A 26565-nucleotide genomic window follows, 5' to 3' on the forward strand; every position below is an offset into this window, starting at 1 on the left:
GGGATCATAAAAGACTTTCTGTGCCTTAAAGGTAAACAAAGATTCTCCATGCGGATGACATTCACTTTATGGATGGGAGTCAACCTGTGCCAGGCCCACAGGTATGAAGTGGGATGCTGAGTTTGGGGAGCAGCCAGTAGGCCAGTTTGGAGGGAATGAGAATAATATGAAATCTGTCTGGAAAGGCAATCTGAAGCCAGACCCTGAGGGGTCTCAGTGCTAATCCCACAAGCTTGGATTGTGTCCCCACAGCAGTAGAGAGCCAGTACAATTTTTTGATAGAGTCAGTGACATGAATAGACCCGGACTTTAGGAAAATTATTTTGGCAGCTGGGTGGAGGATGGATTGGAGAAGGGGGAAATTGGAATTTGGGAAACCTGTGAAGAGGCTATTGAAATTGTCTGGGCAAGAGATGACAAGTGCCTAAACCAAGGTGGTAGCTGAGTGAGTGCAGTTTCCATTCTCTTAGTTTGTCCTGCCCATCCTCGCTGTGGTTCTTCGTCCTCTGCCATCTCCCACTTCTGAAGGGCACTTTTTAGCATCTATCTATTGAAATTCTTTGCATCTTCCCATTTCAGGCCCCAGCTCTTCTTAGAGTTCTTCCCTGATTTCCTTCAGCATGAAGTAATCTAACCCTCCTCAAATATTTTAGTGCCTTGTGCCTCTCATAAACACCTGTCATCTTCTGATTTGTCTTATAGTTATATGGATCCTCAGTTTCTCTCTGCTCCTACATTGTAAGTACTTTAAGGTCAAGGGCTATGCTTCATGAATCTGTGTTTTCAGAGCCTAGCCCACTACCTCACACCTAGCAGATGCTTAAGAAATGTTTGCTGAAGCGCACTGAACCCATTTAAGGAAGTTCTCGCCAAATAATCTCATCATCAAAAGGTCTCATTTATAATGTGGTCCCTTGCAGTGAATTCCAAGTTCAGTGCTCCAGAGAGTCAGTGCCTGAGTGAAAAATGGACTAACACTGTGTTCTGTTAGTATCTTGCTAGTGGCCTTCTTATTCCAAATAAAAAATAGAATTCTGGGCAAAGTCTGACATCTACATGGATTTTAGGGGAAGGAAATTTTTAAGGAACTGAGGCTCAATGCGAAGTTGACTCAAGAGAGTATGAAATTCTGAGATGTGATTCCAAATAATCCTGTCTTTGCAAACCGTCATTTGAAATCTTTGATAAGCACAACTGGCTAGAAAGTGGTATGAATGAGTTTGAAGGTTAAGCCTCTTGCGGCTTCATTCTGTTCTGAGACCAGATTGTTCTCTTAAATCTTTTGGCCACTTTATTAAAAAGAAGTGAGCATGAAATAATGAAGGGTCACTTATTGCATTTGATTTGATATATGAAGAGAATAACAGATTACCATTAAATGTAATAATCAAGGCATGTTTATTAAATATCTGTGCTTAGTACTATACATGAGAATCTTTAAAAAAAATGACAAGGTCTTTGTCCTCCAGGATCTTTAAAATCCTGAACACTCGTTACTTATAACGTAGCTATAAGTTAAATTCTTAGCTAGAATAGCTCAGAGAATGCAGGAAGTTCCTACCTTGTAAACTTGCAATTTACAGATATCCCATTTCTATCAGTGTGTTGTCACCACAAGAACCCCAACTACAGAAGTCACTCCAAATTCCCAGTGAAGAAATTCTTAGGGCAGTGGGCAAAGTGGAAAGAGCAGTTACCCTGGGCTCAGAAACACACTCTGCAGTTCATACTTGTGTGACCCTGGACAGTCAAGTCACCTAACCTCTAGGGGTCTCAGTTTCTTCTTCTATGATGGGAGAGAACTGGATTAGATGACTCTTCAGAAAGACCCTTCCATGACCCCAGATCCCCTGTTCAGTGAGCTGGCCCTAGAGCCCTCAGAGTACCCATCCCCACCATCTTGAACCTCCTGAGGAATTCCTCCTATTCCTTCCCTTCTCTGCTCAGTAAAACTGGCAATGAGTTAGGGTTGGGGGTTGGAGGAGGTGCCTTTAATCAATTAAATTCATCTTTAAGAAGGTGGTGAATAGAAAGAAATAGCTGTTTGGGGCTGGATTTTGACCAGTAAGTTGCTGGGAATTTGGGGAAGCAATGATCTTTTGGATGATAATAGGTGGGAGGGAATTCTTGGCCTAATCTGAGAACTACCAAGGACTTTGAGGAAAGGACATTTCAAAAAATTCAGAGAAAAGAGGATTCCGTAGGATTCTCAAGAAGGAAATTCTGGTGATCCAATCCCAGATAATTTCATGTGTCAGGGATGGAAATGTGGCAAAGACCAGGAAAAAAAGCACTATTTGCTTTTGACTTATGGATACCATCATTGATATAGAAGTTGGTGGAGGATTCCCAGTTGGTGGCAGGTTTTTTTTTTCTTTCAAATTAACAGCAGCAAAACCATGAAAGTTTCTCCAATATCCTAATAGAAGTCTTTTGTGTCACCTTTAGTTCCTATGTCGTGGGGACATCTGAATTACTCTTATTACAAAATGATACTGTGCTGATAGTATTGAGCTGTTCTGTTCTATACCATATATTTAGTTATTTATGTAGTTCAATTCAACATTTATTAAACTCCTACTATGCTAGTTCATTGGGAAAAGTGCACTTAGACTATACTTTTGCGTATATATTAATTCTAAGTATATTTTTCTCCAGGAGTAAAACATATAAAATGCTGTAAGTAAAGTAATTTTTCAACTTTATTATATTATCAATAAAATTTGTAAATGAATATTAAAAAAATGGTTAGAATTAATTTTTATAGTAATAGTTATCTTCTTTATATTGCCTATAAGATTTTTTTTAATCTAACACAATAGCACCTCTTAGACCAGGCCTGCAAAACTGTGCCACACCAAAGGATTTCAGGCGGTCCACAAAATGTTTTCCTCTACATTTCTTGTAAGCTGCTCAAAATCTTTGGCATGCCGCAAGCAGCATAGGTTGTGCAGGCCTGTTTTAGACCAAAGCAAAATGTGCTTATGTCATTGCTCTTCCATTTAAACCAAATCCTAAGCATTCTTGATAGAGAGATCTATCATCTATCTTCCCTCCTTCCTCCTGATAAATCTGGGAGGTTAAGAGACTGACTTTATATTCCATATGATGTTTATTAAAAGTAAAATTGTGTTACTGGATTTTATTTTTTTTGTTCACATGGAAGAGATGAAATATGTTTCAATACAGTTTGAATTCATTTTAAAAATTTTGAGTAGTAATGAACTTGTTGCATTCTCACAGAATTTTAAGATTATTTTAAAGACGTGTTTTCCTCTAAATCTAAAATATTGTGAAAGTTAAAACTCAAGTTGCTTCATTATGATACTCATAAACTTAACCTTTAGAATTTGTTATGAGAATGATTAATATGTCAGGTGTTTTTAAAAGATGCTTATGTTGCTTATGTTTTCCTAAACTGTTCATAGCCCATTTCAAATAACAGTATACCTTTGAATTACTTCAGGACAGAGTATGCATATTTAATTTTAAAAGCGTATTATTAATGTAAAGTAGTTTGTCAGGACCTAGGTATAGATCAAAATCTCACACTATATACCAAGATGAGGTCAAAATAAGTACACTATTTAGACGTAAAGGATAATAGCATAAGAAATTAGGGGAGCATAGAAAATTTCACTTGTCAGATCTATGAATAAGAAGGATTTATGACCCAACAAGAGATAGAGAACATTATGAGATATAAAATAGATAATTCTGATTACATCACAGTAGAGTTTTTGTACAAATAAAACCAATGCAACCAAGATTAGGAGGAAAGCAGGAAACTGGGGGGGAATTTTTACATTTCATTTTTCAAATGTATGTAGAGAGAACTGAGAAATTGTTAAGAATACAAGTCATCCCCCTGTTGATAAATGGTCAAAGGATATGAGCAGGCAATTTTCAGAAGAAGAAATCAAAGCTATCCATAGTAATATGAAAAAATGCTCTAAATCACTATTGATTAGAGAAATGCAAGTTAAAAGAACTCTGAGGCACCACCTCACACCTATCAGATTGGCTAATATAACAGAAAAGGAAAATGACAAATGTTGGAGGGACTGTGGAAAAATTGGGACAGTAATCCACTGCTGGTGGAGTTGTGAACTGATCCATTCTGGAGAGCAGTTTCTCAAAGATATCAAAGAAAAAGGAAAAAGATCTATACACACACACATACGTACATACACACATATTTATACCACCTCTTTTTGTGGTGGCAAAGAATTGGAAATTGAGGGGATTCCCATCAACTGGGGAGTTACTGAATAAGTTGTGGTATATGATTGTGACGGAATACTATTGTGCTATAAGAAATGACGAGCAGGTAGATTTCAGAAAAACCTGAGAATACTCATATGAACTGATGCAAAGTGAAATGAGCAGAACCAGGAGAACATTGTGCCTAGTAACAGCAATACTGTATTGTGATCAACTCTGAAGGACTTAGCTATTCTCAGCACTACAGTGACGCAAGACCATTTGAAGGACTTATGATGAAAAATCCTATCCAGTTCCAGAGAAAGAACTGATGGAGTCTGGAATGCAGATTGAAGCATACTTTTTTTAACTTTATATTTCTTGGGTTTTTTTTTTGGGTGGGGGATCTGTGTTTTCTTTTGCAAATGGATAATATGGAAATATGTTTTGCATGACTACACATATATAATCTATCAAATTGCTTGCCTTCTCAAGAAGGAGAAAGAGAATTTGGAAGTAAACATTTTTTAAAACGTTAAAAAAATTTTCCATGTAATTGAAGAAAAAATAAGGGAAAAGGGGGAAAAAGCATATTGTCACACTATGAGAAACTGCCTTTGAATTGGTACTTCGTAAAGAGAGATGCTTTTATTATGTAAGTGGTATATTAAGGAAGTTTTCTCTTTGATCTTTACATGTAAGTAGCATGTATTATTCCAATAAAATTTCTTATTAATAAATTACTATACTAAATTAATAACCAATCTAAATTAAATTAACAGCAAGGCTATCTTCAGACACCCCGCCTAAGCCCAAGAGACTTCCCAAACAGAAGAAAATAGAAACTACAAACTCAGACTCAGATTCAGAATTTGGCATTCCAAAGAAGACCACAGCACCAAAAGGTTTGCATTATTTTCTCTTACCCTTTCCTATCTACAAGTGATTTGTAGATTTAAAGGGAGGCAGATGGCAGATCTGTTTTTAATTGTTTTCCCTCTCACACCTATTTATAAAGTCATATAATGGAATTGTAATTATGGAAGGAACTTTAAGGAATCCTCTGTTCAGCCCTTGTTTTACAAATGAAGCAATGAGGAAAGTGAGATCCACAAAGGTTAAGTGACTTTTCTGCTGTCACAAACTTACTGGTTGCTGAACCACACTTTTGAAAAGTTTTTTCTCTTTCTCCCGTACTGTATTCATATATACACTACACCATTTATGTCAAACTCAAATAGAGACAGGGACCACTAAAGCTATGGCTGCATATTGACTTAGTTTTCAATTGTAATATTATATTTGTTTTATTATATTTTATTTATTAAATATTTACCCATTACATTTTAATTTGGTTTGGGCTCCATTTGGGAGTATTGTGGGCCATATTGTGTTTGATGCCTCTGTACGACATTGTCTTCTGTGACCCCACAAGAAACAAGACAGAGGGATGACAACATAGGATGTGGCACCTGTTCTTTCTTTCCCTCACTACCCTTCTTTTTTACCTTGATGGGGTTTGGCAGGCCCTGCTCCCCACAGTTGTTTTAATAGATTATCATGGAAATTTCATGCTCCAACAGCAATTACTCTAGTCTTAAACTTAGACCCACAAGAAGGAAATTACTACATAATTGTTTTGCAAGTAGTTGGGGTTATTTTCAGGTTTGGGGAAGAAAAAAGATGCCTGCCAAATCCTGTTAATAAAAATCTCTTGTGTATTGATATTGGTACTAATGATTGCTTGAAATAAAATTAGCTAGGAATTGGAAATCTTTTAGTTAATGTGGACATACATTGTAATGGCGTTTGCTGTAAAGTATTTGAACTGCATTTTAAGTGCTGTTGCTTTTAGAAAGCAAGCCAAACAGTTTCTCAATGGATAATTGTCAATATATATATGCCAGAAGACTTTTATATAAAAAGCCTGGTTTATCAGCCTCTAAATGAGTTTACTAGAACATTTGCTCCCCTAGTTATATAGTTAAGAGTTTCAAAAAATCAGCAGCCTCCATTATTGACTCATCACTCACAGGGCTTGATGTGAACTACAAGGCCAGTTTTATGCCGTTTCCTATGAATGTTTGTTTGCACTCTGTTGTACGATGAGCAGTTCTTCATATAGACACAGCTTGGTTTTTACAGAATCCTTTCCCTTACTCCCCAAAATGAGGAAAAATATATCTATATCTGGTAATTTAGAGATCGATAGCCCTGAGAAGATAGAAAGAGTAGAGATCAAAGGGAATGAAATTGGAGCCATGGTAATTTAGGATACCATGGCATATGGTATATCATAAAGCATTTAAAATTATGTGTTAATTCAGTGACCTAGGGGTTAATCTTCCATAATGTCCCTTGGCAGCCCATTCTAGTGCCCCAAGACTCTACGGAAACTTTTTTAAAAATCCAAATAAACTTTAGCACAGTCATTACAATTTTCATAATTAAAAGCTAAATATTTTTGTATTGACTAAGATTGACTATCACTATCACTTATGAAATTTTTAAAAATCTGATTTTCCTTTTAAGGTAAAGGCCGAGGTGCAAAAAAACGGAAAGTATCTGGCTCTGAAAATGAAGGCGAATATAATCCTGGGAGAAAAACATCCAAGTCAACACCTGGCAAGGTAATCTATGACTTTATTATTGCCTGGTTTTGTTCAAGATTGTCATTGAGTGGTTGACTTAAGCAACTATGCTGCTTATTTCACTGAAATCAAGGTGGTCCACTTGGCATTTCAGACATCAGCCGCGGCCTGTGCTTGGTTAGGCTACTTGTCAGAGGATTTAGGAGAATTCCTTGTTCCTTAGAAACTATTAAATGGGTAAAAGTATTTCTCTGAATTAAATAATTTGCTCATTTTGAATTTAGATTTCATCTACATTGAAGATGAGGCATAGAAGTAATGCCCCCTTCCATACTATCCCTGTTTTAGTAGTAGGCGTATTCTGTGAAGTTAGGGAGCCAAACAGCTGGAAGGGGATCTTGTTGTTCAGTCGTGTCTGACTCTATGACCCTGTGGCCCAAGCCGTGCCAGTGCTGTTCACTGGGTGTTCTTGGCAAAGATCCTGGACTGATTCACCAAATCCTTCTCCAGAGAAGGCTATCTTAGAGATCATTTAATCTGGCCCCTCAGCTCATATGTAAAGAGACCAAGGCCCAAAGGGCTTGTGGCTTCTCCAGTCATACAGCTGATTAGGAACAGTTTGGTCTCCCTAAGCATCCTTTGAAGTATACCCATTTGACTGTTCTTTGTGACAAATAAAGAAAAGCTTTTTGAAGAAACTTTGAATTATTTAACAATGATTAATTTTTGGATCTCCTCTACCTGTACACTACAGCAGAGGGATGGATCTTCTGCTTTTAATTATAAATTCAATACTGATGACTTACAGATTTTCTGTACAGCCTTAATTTCACACATGTACTTCAGGTCTATGTTTCCATTTCCCTGCAGGGTGTTTCCTTTTTGGGTGACCTAACATTCCCTCAGACTCAATGTTCAAAACTGAACCTATCATCATCCCATTCCCCTACCCTAAAAAATCCAGCTTTCCATTTCTATTCATAAAGGCACTGTTCTTCCAAACTCCCGTCCAGGAAATTGTCGTCTCTGATATCGCCATTTTAATTGTCTTTATATTGATACCAATATAAAGAATTTCAGCTCTTCCAGGGGGCTAGCATTCTCCATTAGACCTGTTAACATGACTATAATCTATATTCTTTTATAGAACTAGTCTTTTAGATAGTGTGATCCTGGGATGTTGTTGATAGCATGTCTTGGTGGGTTGCACTAAGTTAATTACAAATGCACTCAAGTTTCTCCGTGAAAACAGGTGTGTATATTGATCAAGCACACAAGATTAAAATATACATTAGTTGCTTTGGGGAAAATTTTAGCAGAAACAAATATGCTAGCCTTGCAGTTACTTTGTTCGCATGGGGAATTTTAGCTCTAAAAGACTACAGAAATCCTAACCAGCACTTATCTATAACAAACATGCATATGAAAAGCAGAAAAGAGGGTAATGTATTTTTCCAAGGATTCCAGTTAATTCTTGGGAACCAGGAGTCAGGGTAAGATACAGCCAACTCAAGAACACAGAGTAACAGAATGAAAGTGCCTTGCCAGGGGCCTAGAAATGGTTGAGGTCCAAAAAGATATCTCTAGGAGAAAATAGCCTCTATAGAAGTCTGGAAACCTCAAGCCCCAAAGCCTCAGCCACAGTAAAGAGAGTGCTTTATTTTCTAGATTTATGCCCCCTTCAATCCTCCCATCAATTTCTGGCTCCAAAACTCATAGCCTCCTATCATCTTTCACCACAAAGGGAAGCAGGAAAATGCCTCTCTACCCTGACCCTTTTCCTGGCATTGGATGAATGGACCCAATTAATATATCTCTAGCGTATGGGCTCGTCTCTGCTATTTTCCTCATTGTTTACCTCTTCCTTAAGGTGGAGAGGTAAACCTGCGCTAGTACCTACCTCAGATAAAGCCAGCTACATTGTGAAGTGCGCTGTCTTCTTTAAAGGACAAACCCACTGAATACAAAAGAAACTCTCCCCATCTTGCTGGCCATTCCTGCAGCCCATTTACAGAAGCCCAGACACCCCTTCCTGTGCCCTCTGTTCTGGCTAAGCCTGTCTCCAGAGGCAGTTGAACCGCAGGAAGATATCAGCACGTTCACTTCATGGCCACATTTGTCTGCAAACCAGTTACCAACAACACACCCAGTTGGTCACCAAGTCTAGGCAGTTCTTCCATGGAATCGTTTCTCAGATTTTTTTCTTTTCTTTTCCATTCTTACTGCCACCAACCTAGGCCAGGCTTTCATCACCTGAAATAGCCTTCCTGCTACCACTTGTCTCTGCCTTTGAGTTATTCTGTGTAACATTCATCTTGTTCAACTCCTTTTTGTTTGTGTCCCTTATCTTGTTATAATGGCTCCTTATTACCATTTACTAGAGCATCCATGGTCTTTCTCTTCTTGCTGCTTTTCTAGCCTTAATGCTCACTGTTGCACAATAGGAGCTGCCAACTTGTCTGTCCGGTCTTTCTCCTACCTCTCACACATCCACATTGATTTTTACTGCCTATACTTTGGTGCTCCCCACACCTGAGTACACTCATTGTTCCCACAGAGCTAAATCTCTTCCCTCTTTCAAGGACTAATTTCTCAATCACACACTGTCAGAGCTGGAATGGACCTGAGAGGTTAAGACAGCCTTCCTTTGACAGAGGAGCCAGCTGAGGACTGCACAGATGAAATCACCTGCCCGAAGCTGATAAATAGTAGAGTCAAGATTTGATTCCAGGATCTGTTGGTTTTTAGTCTGCTTCCACGAAGCCATCAGCAACTAATCTAGCCCACAGGTCCTCTCCTTTATAGCACTTAAAAGAGTTTGAATCACACATAATTATAAATTATGTTAATTCTGATTATTTCTGGTGTGTGCAGTCCCTGATTCTCTAAAAACATACATTCTAGGAGGGCCCAGTACTAGGCAGTAATGAAACGATTAACCAGGGTGCCTCCCCCCTAAACTAGAGAATTAACTGTTTTGTAAGGTCTTTGGTGGGACCTCATGTATCCAAGCAGGATTACCTACTTCTCCCACAAGTCCCTTGTAGAGCCTGGACCCATTCATTGGTAGAGTCTTTGCCATCGTCATCTTCGTGATCATAATAGCTAGTGTTTATGGAGCAGCTCAAGGTTTGCAGAGTGCTTTACAGCTATCTTATTTGGGCTAGGTGCTGCTAGTATCCCCATTTGACAGGTAAGGAAACTGAGACTCAGGTGAAGTGAGTTGGCCAGTGTCACACAACTGTCTAAGTCAGGATTTGAACTCAGGTCTTACTAATTCCAAATCCCTTGTTGTATTCGCTGTGCTACCTGGCTGTCTCTGGCTCGGTACTTGGACATCTCAGTTCTTAAGCCACTATTGTGCAAGTTTCATTTCCCAAAAGCTTGTTCTTCGAAGATGAGATGCGTGCCTGACACTTTTTTATTTTGCCCAGCAACAATGGGACTGTTGGAGAGGCTTGCGAGTGTTTGTGGTTTGGCCTTTAGAGGTGAGATGGTCGGGGGTGGTGGCCGTGTTCTAACATCTCCTGTGGCCCAGCATGCATCTCTAGCTAGTGTCTGTGGGACAGCTGAAGTGGGGAATGGCTAGATGCCATGGACTTTCTGAGGAAAACACAGTTTGTTTTCTTCATTGAAGATAAAAGTTCTCTGCCCTTTAATAAAAACTGAAAATGCCACAGACACTTTTATTTGTTTAGGTGGAGTGTGAACAGTAGTTTTTCGTGAAGCATTAAATCCGTAGTTTTTCTTTTTCATTCTTAGAAATCCAAGAAGGCCTCCTTTGACCAGGATTCAGACGTAGACATCTTCCAGGCAGACTTTCCCCCCGAACCACCATCTCTTCCTCGGACAGGTCGCGCCAGAAAAGAAGTAAAATATTTTGCAGAGTCTGATGAAGATGTTGATTTTGCAATGTTTAATTAAGTGCCCAAGAGCACTCAAACATTCTCAACGACTACCTTGTGTTGTCTTTTTGTCTTTTCTGTCGCAGACTTTTGTACATTTGGCTTATTTTACTGTGATGATGTAATAGATGGTTTTTATTATTGTGTGTAGGCCTTTTAACATTTTGTTCTTACACATACAGTTTTATGCCCTTTTTTACTCATTGAAATGTCATGTATTGTCTGATTGGCTTGTAGAGATGTTCTAGGCTGCTGTGCTTAAGCACACATTTTAATTGTCATGGTTGCAGACTAAGGACCTGCTTTTTGAAATGAAATTTAAACATTAAAAATGGAACTGTGTTACCTGCCTCTTTAATGAAGATCAAACTCAAGCTCCCACACACCTTTAAAATAAATATATTTTATTCTTTGCCAGGAGACTCCATGGAAAAAGGTAAACAGTATATGAACATAGAAAGCATTGTTAAACAATCTCAATGTACAAACAGAGCCAGTGAAAGTACATCACAGACTTCCTAAAATATCGGGGAAAAAAATCCACTAGTGCTTAAATGAGACCTAAGAAACTGACCCTTTCATCTGTTAACCACTCTCACAGTCAAAAGAGACAGATTCTCTGCCCGTGCCTTGGGGAATTAGTGATGGCCCCGTGGCATCAAGGAGGTTGGAAGATCCCCACACCTGGCAGGACTTGCAAAGCATAGGTGTAGACCAGCCCATTCATCGTCCAAAGACATTTCCCTAATGGCTTGTGAACAGGTAAACAAAAACATCCTAACACTGAAAAGTGTTTCTGCCTCGTCGTCTGTCCTTGCTGTAAAAATGCAGTATCTCTTCTCCTTAAACTGTGTAGTCTGTCATCAAACAAGTAATAAACCACTTCTCATTTAAAGTGACATTAACAGTTGGACAAATGACATTGGATTAAACTGAACTGGCAGTTACGCCGAAACAAGAGTCTGTTCTGCTAGTGCAGCGAGGTTGTCTAATTGTTATGGGGCAACACGGAATTAAAGATGCAGTGTGAGAGCATCAGAAAGAGCCAGGACAAGCTTCCATACGAACTAACCCAGAATCTTTTAACCTTCCTTGTCTGGATGTACGTTCCAGTCTTACACTGTTACCCGGGTGTCTGGAGCGGTCTGGGAAGGCAAGACCAGATCTGTTTAACCTTTCTTAACTGGACAAGGACAGTTGCCTTGTTTTTCATGACCTTGATGTCGACGCCGTTTGGGGTATGCAAGACAAAAGAAAAGCACCACACATCCAGTCGAGAAAGAGCAGAGCCAGACATCCGTATGTACAAAGTCCTTAGAACTCTAACCAGGATTTCAGTCAGGTGGAATTGGTCTTGTCATGCAATCTTGAGTGTTTAGAAGAGAAAATAGAAGCTTTTAACGAATTTCTGGTTGCATGAAATGGCTGATTTTTAACATTTTTAGGTCTGTATTTCTAGTTAGGAATCAAACAGTGAGGAGTATATATATATATGTATATATATATATATATTTATATATTGGTACATATGAAAACTTCTTGGTCCTTCTTGAATTTTAATATATCTTTTCAGTCCCAAAACTAAGCAGCAGTAAAAAAAAAAATTTCTTGCTTTTTAAATCCGGGAACAGAAGGTAGTGGGGAATGTCGGAAGTGACTGGAAAATGTCTTATTGCACCAGCGGGGACTGCCCAACCCCACTGTTCTCCACGGAGCTGGGTGAGATGCTAGGACTGTGCTCTGCTGTATTGCCACTGGAACTTGGTGTCAGGGGTTCATGTCCTTCAGAATTCTCCAGCATTTCCTGAATGAGAGGGGGCATTGAGCCAGGGATTTCCATTTTCAATGTAATCACACGTTCTGCACCTTTGAAAAGAAAGCAAAGAAATCTGCTGAAGTTGTGCCACAAGACTTTATTCCTCTCCTCTGATAGGCACACCAAGAGAAGGGACTTTAGGGCCCCCTTCACAGGGACACTTCTTCCTTCGTACCAAATACTGCCTGTGAATAATCTAGTTAGGAAACGTAAATAAGCAGATGTCTCTTCATTTCTGAAGTTTTAAAAATGACCACATATAGTTTCTGCAAATTAAAAAAAAGCCAATGACAGCATGACCCAGATTATTCTGTCCGATAACATGATGCTAATTGCTAATCATTTTTGAGCTAGAGAAGAATTTTTCCATTACTGAATGTACCTTATTCCTCTTCTTTAAAGAAAGGCAACAACTAATGTAGCTTCTCAACTTGGAAACTAACACAAGCCAAAAACTGTTCTGGTAACTCACAGAAAGTCTGTGCCTTAACCACCTGAATTTCACAACCTTATTAGCATTCGGGCATCTATATGTTCTTAACTCTATAAGAAACCACAAATTCAGAAAGACAGGATGCCACACCAGTAGAGATACTGATACCGGGTGACATGGGCTCAACCCTGTAACCAAAATATTAACGTCTGGTGTGGACTTTGAACATAACCTAAAAAGAAATGTTGAAAGAGACTCGATCAAAACCTAGTTTCTCTCATAACCAGCTCAGCAAACAGAACACATAACAAGCCCTATGGGATAAATCCACACAAGTCATAAATGTATGTTAACTGACCCAGACTAGAACATTCTGACATAGAGGTTGGTTCTTCATTCCTTTTTTAGTTTCCTTGGAGAAACCCCAAGTTGGATTCCATAGACCTTAGAGCGCCTTCATTTTACCGATGAGACTCAGGGAGGCTGTGATTTTCCTTAAGATTATAAAGGGAATAGAAGAGCCAAGATTCAAATCTAGAGTCTTTCGATTCCAAATTCCATGAAACTATGACATGGTGCTGTAGAAATTAGCCATTTTGCTCCCTCCTCCACCCCTATACAATATGTTTACAAGAAACACTTGACCACGATTCTTCTTTCTGAGAACTGATCATGATATATGTACATCTATCTTCTGCTTTGCTCATCCGTTATGTTATCTCCCCACCTGAAAGATTTGGTGTTAATTGTAAGCAAAAAAATGTTCTCATCCTCACACTGGGATGAAAACTTTGTTTCCAATTCATAGAAGTGCAAAAACAATGCCGAACAAGGCTATGCCTGTTCCATTCCAGAAGGTACCGGTCAGCCTTACTGTATGCAGCCCCTCCAAGCATGCAGTGAGCCTGCTGTCATCAGGCACTGCTCTAAACACAGAAGGGGCAGACAGAATCCCAAGGACCACAGCTCCCCAAACCGATAGCTGCTTGCACGAGCTAGTAAGTTTTAGCAGGTCTCCAGAGGCAAGGTGCCATGATGACGAGATGAGAAAGACATGCACTTGCTACCAGTGATTGCTGTTGAATTTCTCTCAACAAAAACATCCAAAAACCATCCCTTCTTCTCACCCAAGTCCCCTTTTTTGGCTCTAGGCACTTCTGTAATTGCTTGTGCCATACCTGAACTGAAAATCACAAGACATGAGATATTTCTATCTTTCAGGAAGGCTGGCATGCTCTTGCTTATGGGTGTCCTGAAGTAAATCTGCCTGTGACGGAGCCCGATTCCATGTCGAGGGTCAACTCTAATCTTGGCTCTCACTTAGTTCTGCCATATACAACCTATGGGACCTTGGGCAAATCCCTTCCCCTTTCTAAGCCTTCGTTTCTTCACCTGCAAAATGAAGATGATCTCTAAAGTCCTTTCTAGCTTCAAAAGTCTATGGACTTCCATAAATAATGTGGGAAAAACTAGAAAGATGTACAAAACAAGGGAAGTCATTCAGAAGGCAGAATAATACGCGTAGTGGGTTTTGCGTAGGGAAGGTAAGTTTGATTCCTGGATCAGACACTTTCTAGCTGTGTGACCCTCTGTCTGCCTCAATGGCCTCTACTGCAAAATGGTGAAAAATAACACCAACTTTACAGGGTTGTTCTAAGGATCAAATGAGATCATACATTTTAAAGTGCTCTGCAAATGTTGAAGTGCTATGAAAATGACAGTTTATTAGCTATCATTAATAAGTACCTTAATGAGACTTCTCCCTTCCAGAACACCAAAGAATAATTGTTTTTTCTTTAAAATAGTCATCTTTTAAAAACTTAGCTTTCTGAATTTCAGTGTTCTCAATGTTCTGTTACAATTAAATGGCATCAGCCTTGTAAAATTTTAAAGCAATATTTTCATTTTCTTCATCTTCAATCAGTCAACAAACATCTATCAAGTAGTTACTATGTTCTGGGCACCGTTCTAAGGGCAAACAAAAGAAACAGTCTTGTTCTCAAGGAGCTTGCATCCTCACCCCTCTTCATCTCCCTTTTATGCCTGGAAGCTCCCAACCCTGTGAGACAGTCAGCACAGGAAGAACCCTCTTTGAGAGAGAACAGGATTCTTAGATTCTCTGGGTCACACACAGAGTCAGAGCTAGGACTCAGAGACTCATGCCACACTTGAGGAAAAGACATCGGGTTTTTTAAAGTTCACATAGTTTTCTTTTCCTGATTTACTGCAAAAAACATGGCAAACAACAGCAACATACCTTTTGCACTAATGCTACGGAGATCTGTGATTTTCATTAGGATCTTTGGAAACATGTGAGGCTTGTTGGGTCGTCTCTTTCTGATGTAAATTTTCAGTGCTTCCAGCAATGGTTCCTGTAGCTTATCCACTTTTGTTGGTTCCTCTAGGTCCTGACGATCTAGGCACCAGGGAGAAAGCATACAGTTATTGGGGACAGGGTGGGGCAAGAGTGAGTTCATTAGTATGGGGAACAACTAGCTAAAGATATTCCTTCTACCAATGCTGGTGGCCATCTCTGTAACTCAGAGTCTTAGAGAATTGTCTAGAGCATTAAGGGGCCGAGTGATTCCTGAGGCCAGCTGCCTATGTTAGATGCCACGCTGGTCATTAGCAGGGTTAAAAAACAGCCATGTATCTACTGCATGCAGGATTTCATCTGTAGCCCTGATAAATCAATTCTCACCTTTCCTCTCCCTCTTGTCCTTACTTGGCTTCATCTTAAAAGCGACTAGAAACTTGGACCCTCTGAATTTGGTGGTGCATTCACTTATAAAGTTTAGAGCAAATGTGCCAGGTTGCACATTGGATGAGAGATCACAGAATCTCAGAGCTGGAGGGGACCTCATAAGCCATTTAATCACTGTTCAGCCTCTGCCTGAAGACCTCCAGTGAAGAGGAACCCACAATCTGTCCTGGCAGCCCATCTCACTTTGGGGCCACCCTAATGGTTAGAAAGTTTGTCTTTACATAAAGCTGAATCCTGATTTTTCTATAACTTCCACCAAACTATAGAGTTCTGCCCTCTTCCCTTGACTAACTGGTTTAAGTGAACTCCCTATATTGGCCAGAAGATGGCATTATAGACTTAAGAGACCACAAATTTGGGACTGCTTTAAGGAAGTGAGCCCATTTATTAAAGCCATTATTATTTGTTTAACCATTTGTGATACAGTTACTTTGAAATGCTAATATCTCACTGGAAAGAAGACTCCTCATTGACAATGAACTCAAGTGTTTGGCACCCATCCTTGGGGAGTAACTTAATATCACATGGAAATTCACCATGTGAACTTCCTGGAGAATGTGACAATTGTATAATCTTGCTTAAAAAACAAAAAATGAATGAAAAAAATAAATCTGTGGTAAACAATATTTTTGAATTTTTAGGGAAGAGGGGAAGAACAGGTAGAAATAAAACAAAAAATAATCTCCAGATGCTCTTGGTTCTCTTGGTTCCTATGCCTTGTCTCCTGAAAAATAAGCCTGCTGTAGAGATGTGGATGAGGCCCATTTTTTCTTCTCAAAGCTCGAGGACAGGAGACCCTCCTGGGCAGTACCTCCACAGATTAAGCAGATGGCACTAAGAAGGCCTGTTTCTGTATCATCCATTTCCAAAGGCAGGAGCTGATTGGCAAAGGTGAACACCAGATCGGTGAGAGGTCCAAAGCCGGCATTGTGCATCTGGGTTCGGTTTAGGGTAAGGCCATCGGAAAAGGTCATCGTGTCTTGTTCAGGTGTATATCTTGTGCAGATTCTAAGAATCTGTGGCAAAACAAAATTGAAAACTTTAGGAAGGAAACTATGAGAGAGACACTTTATAGAACATGATAAAATAAGAATTCATTTGGAGGGGAAAAAACGACCTAGAACATCAAGGGAAATGATGGGGAGAAAAGGAAGGAATGAGAAAGGAATAACAGTCAGAACTCAAACCATATTCTAAAGCAGCAATCATCAAAACCATTTGGTAGTGGATCAAACGAGCTCTTTGTAGAGCTTTTGGCACAGTGCCCGGCAAGAGTAGGCGCTTAATAAATGCTTGTTCTCTTCCCTCTCCCCTTCTCTATAAGGTTAAAAAATAGAAAAGTCCATCAATAAAACAGATTACACAAGGGAGAATGGGAGATAGTGGAAGCTAATAACCCAGTATCCAATAAACTCCAAACATAAATTACTTGGGAAAACACTCCCTATTTTATAAGAACATCTGGGAAAATTGAAAAGCAGTCTGGCAGAAATTAGGCTTAGACCAATACCTTATACCATATTCCACTATAAATTCAAAATGGATACTTGACCTGAATATTAAAGATCACATGAAAATAAGTAGAAAACCAGATCATGTGCCTCTTGAAGCCAAGCATGGAAAGTGCATCTTTAACTAAACAAGGGATAGAGTCAGTTACAACAGACAAAATGAGGGACTGATCACATGAAACTGAAAACTTGTGTGTGAATAAAACTAATGTATTGAGGACAAGCAAGGCAGTCAGCTGGGGAAAAAATTTTCTGTCAGATTTTTTGGATAAGAGTTTGGTATCCAAACTATTTAGACAACTAACAAATACATAATACCAAAAATTATCCCCCAAATAAATAAGTGACCAAAGGATATGAACAGCTTTCAAAAGAAGAATTGCAAACTATTAACTAAATGTGCCAAATCACAAATAATAAGTGAAGGCCAAATTAGACTTTTGGAAGGAATTCTTCCTCATGGGAAGGCCTTAAACATTCTAGTTCTTATACCCAAGTGACATGGAAGTTGGAATTAGTCAAGTGTCTCCCTTAGAAGAGACTCATTTGTAAACAACCAGAAGGAGAACCAACCTTTAAGATATTCCTGACCTCGCCAAAGCATAAATGGCACTGTTGACTTCCACTCTCCCGTGGATCTGACCCAACTATGAGCTGTATGGGTCAGTTCATGTGTTGGTAAGCAAAATGGGCTCTTAGCACTCAGTTCAACCCCAAGTGCCTTTGAAGAGTTTGGCTTTTGTTTCCTTTGAGTAATTCAGTGTATTTCATTGAGTCTTACTAGGTGCTAAGCCCCAGGCTCTAACCCCTATTAGGTGCTAAGCCTGTGTGGGTGTGAAGCTCCCAGGGTACTAAGGGGAGGGGCTAAAACCAGAGCCAATCACAGGAGCTTAAGTTCTGGTCATTCAGATGATGTTTGATGACGTCTGAAACCATAAGAAGAGAAGACAGAGCTATTTGCGCAGGGCTCTCACTCGTGCTGTGTGCTAATGCGGAGACTCCAGACAGCTGCAGCTAAGAGCCCTCGTAACCCGGATTTTGGGACTTTGTTAAACTCTGGTAACTATGTATTGGGATTTGAATCAGACAAGGTCTGTCTGTTGATGTTTGTACTTTGTTTGTATTTTGCTCTGAAGTTCAGGTGCTGGTTTTTTCCCCTGAACTAAGTGAGTGATATTTGTATGCTGGATTAAAATAAGCTTGTCAACCCCTTAATGTTGCTTTCCTTAGTTAAGCAGATCAAAAGAACCTGGGATTTTGCAGCATGCTGGTAGTGTTCTTGTTGTTGGGCTTGTGTTGGTCTTCCACCCCCACAACAGCTGCTAGCCGGATTGTTGAAAGAGCTCATTGGTCATTCAACCTCTGCTTAAAGATATCCTCCCCTTTCTCAGGACTTCCTAAGAGTCCACTACATCCTAAAGCAGTCCATTCTGAGTGGCAAAAATTGTCAGAAATTGCTTTTCCTGACATCAGGTAAAAATTAATTGCCCTCTTTTCAGATCCAACCACTGCTCCTGATATTGTCTTCTGGGGCCTAAAAGAACAAGCCTAACCTCCTTCCATGTGATAGTCCCTGCCCTCCCCAACTCCCTACCAAGGCTTCTCTTTTCCAGGCTAAATGTTCCCAGTTCAGTCAATTGATCCTTATGTGGCATAGGCCATTTACATCTGTGTCTCCTGAAGCCTCCTCCTCCCTTCATGGCCCAACTCAGATGCCATGATAGGATCTTTTCTAGACCTTTCTTCCAAACGAAATCAATTCTCCCATCTCTAACTTCCAAGAGCATTTGTGTTGCCTAATGCTAACGCTTCTATCATATTACACACCGCGTCATACTTATCTATAGATCTGACTCCACACAACAAAAAAGCATAGAGATGTTCAGCTTTTTCAGGGCAAAGTTGGTGACACTTTCTCTTTGCATCCATAGCACACTGTGGGAATCTAAGGAGTTACCTTCTGAGGGCAATGGAAAGCCATATGGTAGATGTGAAGAGTCCATAACACAGACCACGTAAAGAACTACAAAGAATTAAGGGAAAGGATGTCACTGAAGAATTGTATGACTGAAAAAGATGGGTTGGTCAAGTAATGAGAATACATGCTCCCCTGGTATTCTTGCACATCAAGAGAAAGCAATGGAAAGTTCCAAGACATTGGATGGACCTTCTGTGGCAAAGTTATAGCAAGACATGGACAAGAGCCAGGCAGGATGGGAAAGCATGGAAGGCCCACGATCTAGGTCGCTGGAGAGAGAAGCCCCAGGGATGAGAATGCAGGTGCATGGGGGTATGTGAACATTCCTAGTCCCCAACATGGTGCCTTGTATGAATGCATGAATGAGTGTTGAAATGGCTTTTCTCTTCCTGTTCTTTCAAGTCTTCCTATTCCTTTACTCAAAACTTCCATATTTTAGTGAATAGCCATTGTGAATTTCCTTATGGCTGAAAACATTTATAGCCTATTGGCGATACAACTGGTGATGAGTCTCTCCATACTTAGCTGGCCAGGTATGCTGATGACAGTCATAAAGCCAGTCTGTATTCAAAGGATTTCCAGCTTGGTAGAAACTGCCATCAACCAATTAATCAAGAAACATTCATTAAATGCCAACCATGTGCCAGAAACTGTTCTAGGCGCTGGGAATACAAAGGCCCTGTTCTCAGGAAGCTTACCTATTAGAAGAGACATCTATACATCTGTGTAAGGAGGATAAATACAAAGCGATTTTTAGATGAGAAGACAATCAGGTAAAGATGTCAGTCTTTGAGCTGAACTTTTGGGGATTCTAAGAAAAGGGAGTACATGACAGGCAGAGGGGACAAGCTATGCAAAAGTGTGGAGATGGGAGATGGAATATCACATGAGGGACGGCAGGAAGGCGAATTTGGTTAAACTGAACAATGCTTGAAGGGGGAATAACATAAAATGGCTGGAAATCCAGATCAAAGCCAGGTTGAGAAGGACTTTAAATGTCAAACAAAGGAGTTTGTGTTGGATGCTAGAAATAATAGGGACTCATTGGGGTATACTGAGCAGGGAAGTGATGTTGTCAGACCTGTGCTGCAGTGATGTCACCCCGGCAAGTTCTGCAGATACTGGATTTGCAAGGTATGTTGGGGAAACAGGATGGGACTTGAGGCAGCGAGACCAATGAGTTGGCTACTCTAGACTACTCCAGGCCAGAGCTGCTAAGAGCCTAAAGGGAGGGGTGGTCTTGTGAGTGAAGAGAAGGAAATGTGGGTGAGATGTTGGGAAGTAGAATCAATAAGGCTTAACAGTTAATTTAATAACAGCCTAGGGTCACCTCTGCACCATGATGAAGTATCAAAGGAAGACTTCAGCAGAAGCCATGGGTCGGTCAAATGTATGTGTGCTGGGGACAGAATGAGTGAAACCTAACGACATGGTTTACTCCAGCTTTATGACAGTACCTAGCATTTGGGCAGCGGGATGGTGTAGCTGGGCCTGGAGTCAGGAAGACTCATCTTCATGAGCTCAAATCTGGCCTCAGACCCTTGGTAGCTGTGTGATCCTGGGCAAGTCATTTAGCCCTGTTTGCCTCAGTTTCCTCATCTGTAAAATGAGCTGGAGAAGGAAACGGCAAACCACTCCAGTATCTCTGCCAAGAAAACCCTAAATGGGGTCATGGAGAGTCAGACGTGACTAAAGTGATGGAACAACAAAGTGTTTGGATAGCGTCCTGAATCCTCACAACAACCCTGGGAGGGAGGCACTATTCTTATTCTCTCTCACTTTACAGCTGAAACAGGCTCAGAGAGTCCGGGACTTGTGCGTGGTCCCGCATCTAACACATGTCAGAAGTGCCATTGGAACTCAGGTCTTCTTTGCTCTAAGGTCCAGCGCTCTATATCCCAAGCTGCCCCCTCTGAAATGCTAAAGCGGAGACCGTGACATCAAGCTGGTGAACTCGCTTGCCTCGGCAGCTAGACTCCAGAGCAGGCACAGAGGGCAGAGAGCCTTCTCAATAGCAGGATCAAGGTGCTTCTTGTCCTGGCAATCCCTGCAGCATCTCCTGAGGAATTCTTTAGAACAGTTGTTTGGGCCTAGAAATGACAGTGCTCGGGCATGGCATTCCCGGGGTTTGGGGAGGGTGCAGGGAGAGGCGAATTCAGTTCAAGCCAAACAGAAGAATGTTGACTCAGTCTCGCTGTTTATTTTTGTCAGCCCTATTTACTGGGAACATGCCACTAAACAGTTCGGTGTGTGCCAACAGGACTGCCCACCTCACATCAAGTTTCTTCTCTGAACAGAAAACAGAGCATGCTTACACCTCTCTTATCCAACATCCAAGAAGTGTAGATGAGCCATGCAGGGCATGGAGGAAATAGCCTGGAAGCAAGAAGCAACATTGCTGGGACCAAGGCACTGAAAGCCTCGGAATCTGTTTTTTCATCTATAAAGTGGGGATGAGGTCTGGCCTGAGCAGTCTCACTGGGAGGAGGGAGAGCCACCAGGATGCCTCCTTCCCGGGAGAGACAGAGGGCGGGAGGGGGGGGGGGTGGCTGGCCCCAAGCTCATGGCAATGTTCAGTCATTTCAGTCACGTCTGACTCTCTGTGACTCCATTTGGGGTTTTCTTGGCAGAGATACTAGAGTGGTTTTGCCATTTCCTTCTCCAGCTCATTTTACAGATGAGGAAAACTGAGGCCAGCAGGGTTAAGTGACTTGCCCAGGGTCATGCAGTTAGCAAGTGTCTGAGGCTGGATTTGAACTCAGCACATATTCCTCTATACCACCAACTGATGAATGTTATAATTTGCTTTAAGGCAGCTCTTATTTAGACCAGGCTTTGAGGTTCATAAAATCACCTCACAACAGTCTTGTGGGTTTTTTTCCTCATTGGAGAAGTTGAATAATCCAAAGTTAATATCCATGTAGAATTCTAAAGTTTGCAAAAAAAGGCCCCCAATTTGCAGATAAGGAAAACTGAGCTTGGGATGTATTAAGTGATTTGCCCAGGTTCTCCCTGCTATTAAGTGCCTGAGGTAAGATGTGAACTCAAGTTTTTGAACCCAAGGGTTGTTGACTGCACATGTGGTGCTCAATCCCCTCTACGTGGTGCCAGGGACACTTAAACCTAGTCTTACTTGGTACACTCATTTTGTAAATCCCAGGATGAATCTAAGGTTCTTTTAAAAGGGCCCATCCCAGGTACCGCATCTCTTGGGGTCAGTTAGCACACGCACATCTGCGCAGAGCATGTGCACTCAGATATCCAGGACCTGCAGAGGATCCCTCTTCGTATTCCTAGCCTTAGTTCTGGCCCATTTCCCCCAAATGCAGTTCCAGCATTAGGTGTTTCTCCTTCCTAAGGCGGTCCTCATCGGCACAGAGGCTGTGTTTTGGGAGGTCTTCTTTTCGAATGCTAGTACAAGATGGCCATCAAAATACTTTTCCTCCTTGTGCTTGTCAAGATGTGAGGTCAGGGCAAGGACTTACTAGGTAAGAGAGTGAAGTAGAGGGAGTCTTTAGGGGCAAGATGGGGAAGTGCTGTGCATGGATGTAAGCATCGAGTGCTTATTTCAACTTTTCAGCCATTCAACTTAAAAAATAATCCTAAATGCTGCTGCCCCATCATGAGGCCTATGATGAGCAGAAGAATCTGGGACCAGAGATTTCAGAGGAACACTCAAGGTCTTGTTGGAATGGGGGGTGGGCAGGCAAGTTTCCTGAAGAAACTCTTAGCATTGCCAAGACAGTTCTATCTCTCAAGAGAAACTGAATATTTGATTTCTGTCACACCACAGTCAAATGTCACTGGCAGGCCCACCATTCTCTTTCTCTATTCAAATGCCCTTTGTTTGAAAGAATGATATTTTATCTGGAAACATCAACAGGCAGGCCCCATGAGTTGGCTAAAAATAGCAGAAGTCTCCCAGACTTGCCCAAGGGGGACCTCATCCCACGAGAGAGTCCTCCTGACAGAGGGTCTATTGATCTACAACATTAATCCCTCTCCAACCTAAAAGGGCCATCTTGGCTTTCAGCAGTGGCCAACCAATGATGATCCCTCAAATTCTGTAAAGCCCTCATGAGTGGGACGCCAGAATCCAGGGGTCAGAAAGTCTGCAGTAGGAGGGACCCTGAGTCAAGCTTCTGGTTCTACTTCCATTTGCCATAATGCTTCAGAGTTTACAAATCTTCTCACAAAAGCCTCTTAAAATAGGCAGTTTGTGGCCCCCATCTTGTACATAAGAGGACTCAGGATCAGAAAAGTGAAATTCCTTGTGAAGGGTCACATAGCTGTTAAGGTTCAAAGCCAAAGTTCTCTCTCATCTCACAAACACACAAGAAAGTCTAGACTGGATTTGTAAGGTATCAAGCAGGGAAAGAGGTCGAGTTTTTTGATATCTATACACAATGAAAAGCAACACTGGTGTGGTTGATAAAAGGCTGGGCTTAGAGTCGAAGGCTGAGTTCCAGTCACACTGACCGACTGTGCACAACACTGACCACCCCTCAGTGTCTCAGAGGCTGGGTTCCAGTCACATTGACCACCCTTCAGTATCCCAAGGAGCTAAGTCTGAAAGTTACATATGAGTGGCTGATGTGCATCAATGGATGGGGTTTCCATGCCAGGAATTCCCCACTGATGAAGTGATGGGTCCAGACCAAAAGAAAACTAAAAAGTCCTAAGTCCACCTCTAACTGATTCACCAAGTTCTCACCAGTATACCATGGCAGAGCAGACTGGAAGGTCCTCAACAGCAGGCTCTTGTCTATGTCTAGCAATTACTAGCCATCTCAAAATGCTCAGTCCAGTGTTATGAATCCATACAAAAGGTACTTAGAAACATGGGAGGAAATGTGGTCCTGGTGTCACAAGACCCAGGTTCAAATCCCGCCTTTAACACTTAACTACCTGTGCGGTCTTGGGCAAGCACAACATCCCAGAGTCTCTGCCTCCTCATCTGTAATGTGAAGGCCTTGGCCTAGCTGGCCTCTGAGCTCACAACCAGCTCTAGGGTTCGATAATCCTATGACCCCATGAGAGGGTTGACCTCGGTGGGCTTTAAGGTGCCATCCCGCTCTAAATTCAATATTCTCCTTGTAGACCAAACAGTGGATGGAATCACTCATGCCTTCATTCCTCCACCCCTCCTCACAGCAAGGTGACTCTGTTTAACTATTTTACAGGGTACAGGAAGGAAGTGGGATGGGCTGCTGTAGGAGGTAGTGGGTTCCCCCTCTTGAGGGCTGCCAACAGAGCCTGGGTGACTCTGAGCAATGGAGAAACAAGGTGCTTTCCTGGAAGGCCGACGAGTCGTTTGCCAATCACTTTCTTGATTCCCTGATTTTAGCCATCGCCCCACTGCCCGATTGGAACAGAAAGCCTCATGTGCTCCTCAGCTTTATAAGCTACAGCATGATTCTCTCTGGCAAGGAAGACTCAGCTCCAGCCTGGATTTACAACTCAGGGGAAAGAAGCGATCTATACTAACAGCATTAGAGAAGAGCATTTCATTCCCATCTCCGTCTGAAGAGCAATGCAGAGGGCTGCTGGTGAACAGGCAACAGTCTGGCCTTTTCAATCTGGAACCTAACCATGAAAGGCTTGTTTTCTGAGCCACAGAAACTAAGCCTGGCTTTTTCCATGTATCTCTGGATCTCCTGAATATCTAAGGAGAGATATTTAAAAATGATGATGCACAGACTATGAGTCAACGCATGTGTCACACAGATATATAACAATCTTTTTTCAAGGGTCTGCAAGAATGTTGCATGGCTTACTGGTCTACCAGGGGTCAAACTTCTGAGTTTTCTTCACCAGTTTCAAGGCCAGGGTTGGACAGTTACTCACTGTGGTAATGTGGGCAGGTTATGCTCTGAGACTCATCTCCTTCCTTTGGATGATGACACATGACATGGAGGCTGTGAACTGGGATGGTGTGGAAGTGGGGAAGGCTTTTCAAGATGGCAGACAACAGCATGTTACAGTGTGATGTGCACACCAACGAAGGCCTGTCCTACTGGTAAACACACACCTTAGCTGTTTAGAGCTTATGGGAAGGAGGGAAGGAGAGTAGAGCCAGAAGGATGAGAGGACAATGGACTTTGAGCTTCTCTGTCATTGAGAACAAATTCTCATTTTACAGGTGAGGCAAATGAGTCCCAGAGAAAAGACTAGACAGAGGTCACACAGACAGTAAGTAAAGGGACTTGGAATGGCCGCCAACACCTTAATCAATGCTTGCTGAACTGAACTATCATTGCTGGTGCCATTCTAGACCGTTTCTCCCTATTCCCAGACCCTTTCTAGCTTTTCCTAGGGGACTCCAAGCCCAGCCTTCTCTCAATATCTCTTATTGGAAAGGTTCCAGTTGCCACCAATCACTGGACCTCCTGGGCCTCAGAACATCACAACAGTTCATGGGAATGACACGTGTCCTTGGAGCTCTGTGAATCACATCAGGCCCAATTATGCATGTTGGTTCTCTTCGTAGAGTATAAGCCTCTTTAGGGCAGGGACTGTTCCACTTTTGTCTGTATCTTTAGCAACAACCAAAATTTATAGTGCAAGGCAAAGTTAAGGAGGCCCTCACTTGTGTGGATGCCCTGGGAAGAACTTTTGGAAGATTAAAGAGTCCTAGAGGATGGGTAGGCACGGATGGGCTGTGAACTGCATCAGTGGAGGGACTCTGAATTGAGGAGATCCAGATCCGTTGGGAAGAGCATCCTTAGCATCTCACCCAGTATCTGGAACACTGCAGGTGTTTAATAACTGCCTCATGCAGAAGGCGGTGTTTGAACTGGGTGGAAACCAGTGGAGAGGGAGTGCACTGCAGGCAGTATAGAGGAGTGGAGATGGGACATCTAAGTTGCATGCATTACACCAGGAAGACCAGTTTGGCTGGGCCATAACGTGCCAAAGGCAATTGTGTGGCTGGAACAGTTGGTTGGGGTCACAGTGTAGAGAGTTTCTGATATCAAACTTAAGAGTTTATGTTTGATTCCAGAGGTGACAAGGAGCCATCGGAGTTTATGGAGTGAGGAGGTGCCACGATAAAATCTGTGCTGTAGGAGAATCGCTTTGATTAGGGCCACGTGCAATTCTGATTCTCCTGACTGTGATACAGCTATAGAAAATTGCATTCCTCGGCATAAATGGGGCCAGTCACTCAGGTGGCCTCAATCCAGCTCCACAATTCTGCCCAAAGTTCATGCCTTGGACACTAGGGCTGAGAACAAAATGGGACTGGCTGTGGACGGGCAGCTCTGCATCTCAGCAAGGGCTTCTGAAACTAGTTAGTCTGTCAGTCAACAAACATCTATTAAGCACCTTCTATGTGCCAGGCACCACGCTCAGCACTCGTGTGA

The 26565-nt window shown here is 41.6% G+C and overlaps 2 protein-coding genes across 2 annotated transcripts in view; one reads left to right on the forward strand and one right to left on the reverse strand.

The window, feature by feature from the left end:
- The window catches only part of TOP2B (DNA topoisomerase II beta), an 89990-nt gene extending 78957 nt beyond the window's left edge, over positions 1-11033 (forward strand). The window contains exons 34-36 of the mRNA XM_036760485.1: positions 4986-5108; positions 6736-6833; positions 10557-11033. Of these exons, the coding sequence (XP_036616380.1) occupies positions 4986-5108; positions 6736-6833; positions 10557-10718 (383 nt within the window). The 3' untranslated portion in view covers positions 10719-11033. The remainder of the gene's footprint in view (positions 1-4985; positions 5109-6735; positions 6834-10556) is intronic.
- Positions 11034-11082: 49 nt separating this feature from the next.
- RARB (retinoic acid receptor beta) overlaps positions 11083-26565 on the reverse strand; it is a 179412-nt gene continuing 163929 nt past the window's right edge. The window contains exons 6-8 of the mRNA XM_036761151.1: positions 16524-16728; positions 15206-15364; positions 11083-12565 (exon numbers count right to left, since the gene is read on the reverse strand). Of these exons, the coding sequence (XP_036617046.1) occupies positions 12369-12565; positions 15206-15364; positions 16524-16728 (561 nt within the window). The 3' untranslated portion in view covers positions 11083-12368. The remainder of the gene's footprint in view (positions 12566-15205; positions 15365-16523; positions 16729-26565) is intronic.

The sequence above is a fragment of the Trichosurus vulpecula genome, chromosome 5 (assembly GCF_011100635.1).
Source record: "Trichosurus vulpecula isolate mTriVul1 chromosome 5, mTriVul1.pri, whole genome shotgun sequence".
Taxonomy (NCBI): domain Eukaryota; kingdom Metazoa; phylum Chordata; class Mammalia; order Diprotodontia; family Phalangeridae; genus Trichosurus; species Trichosurus vulpecula.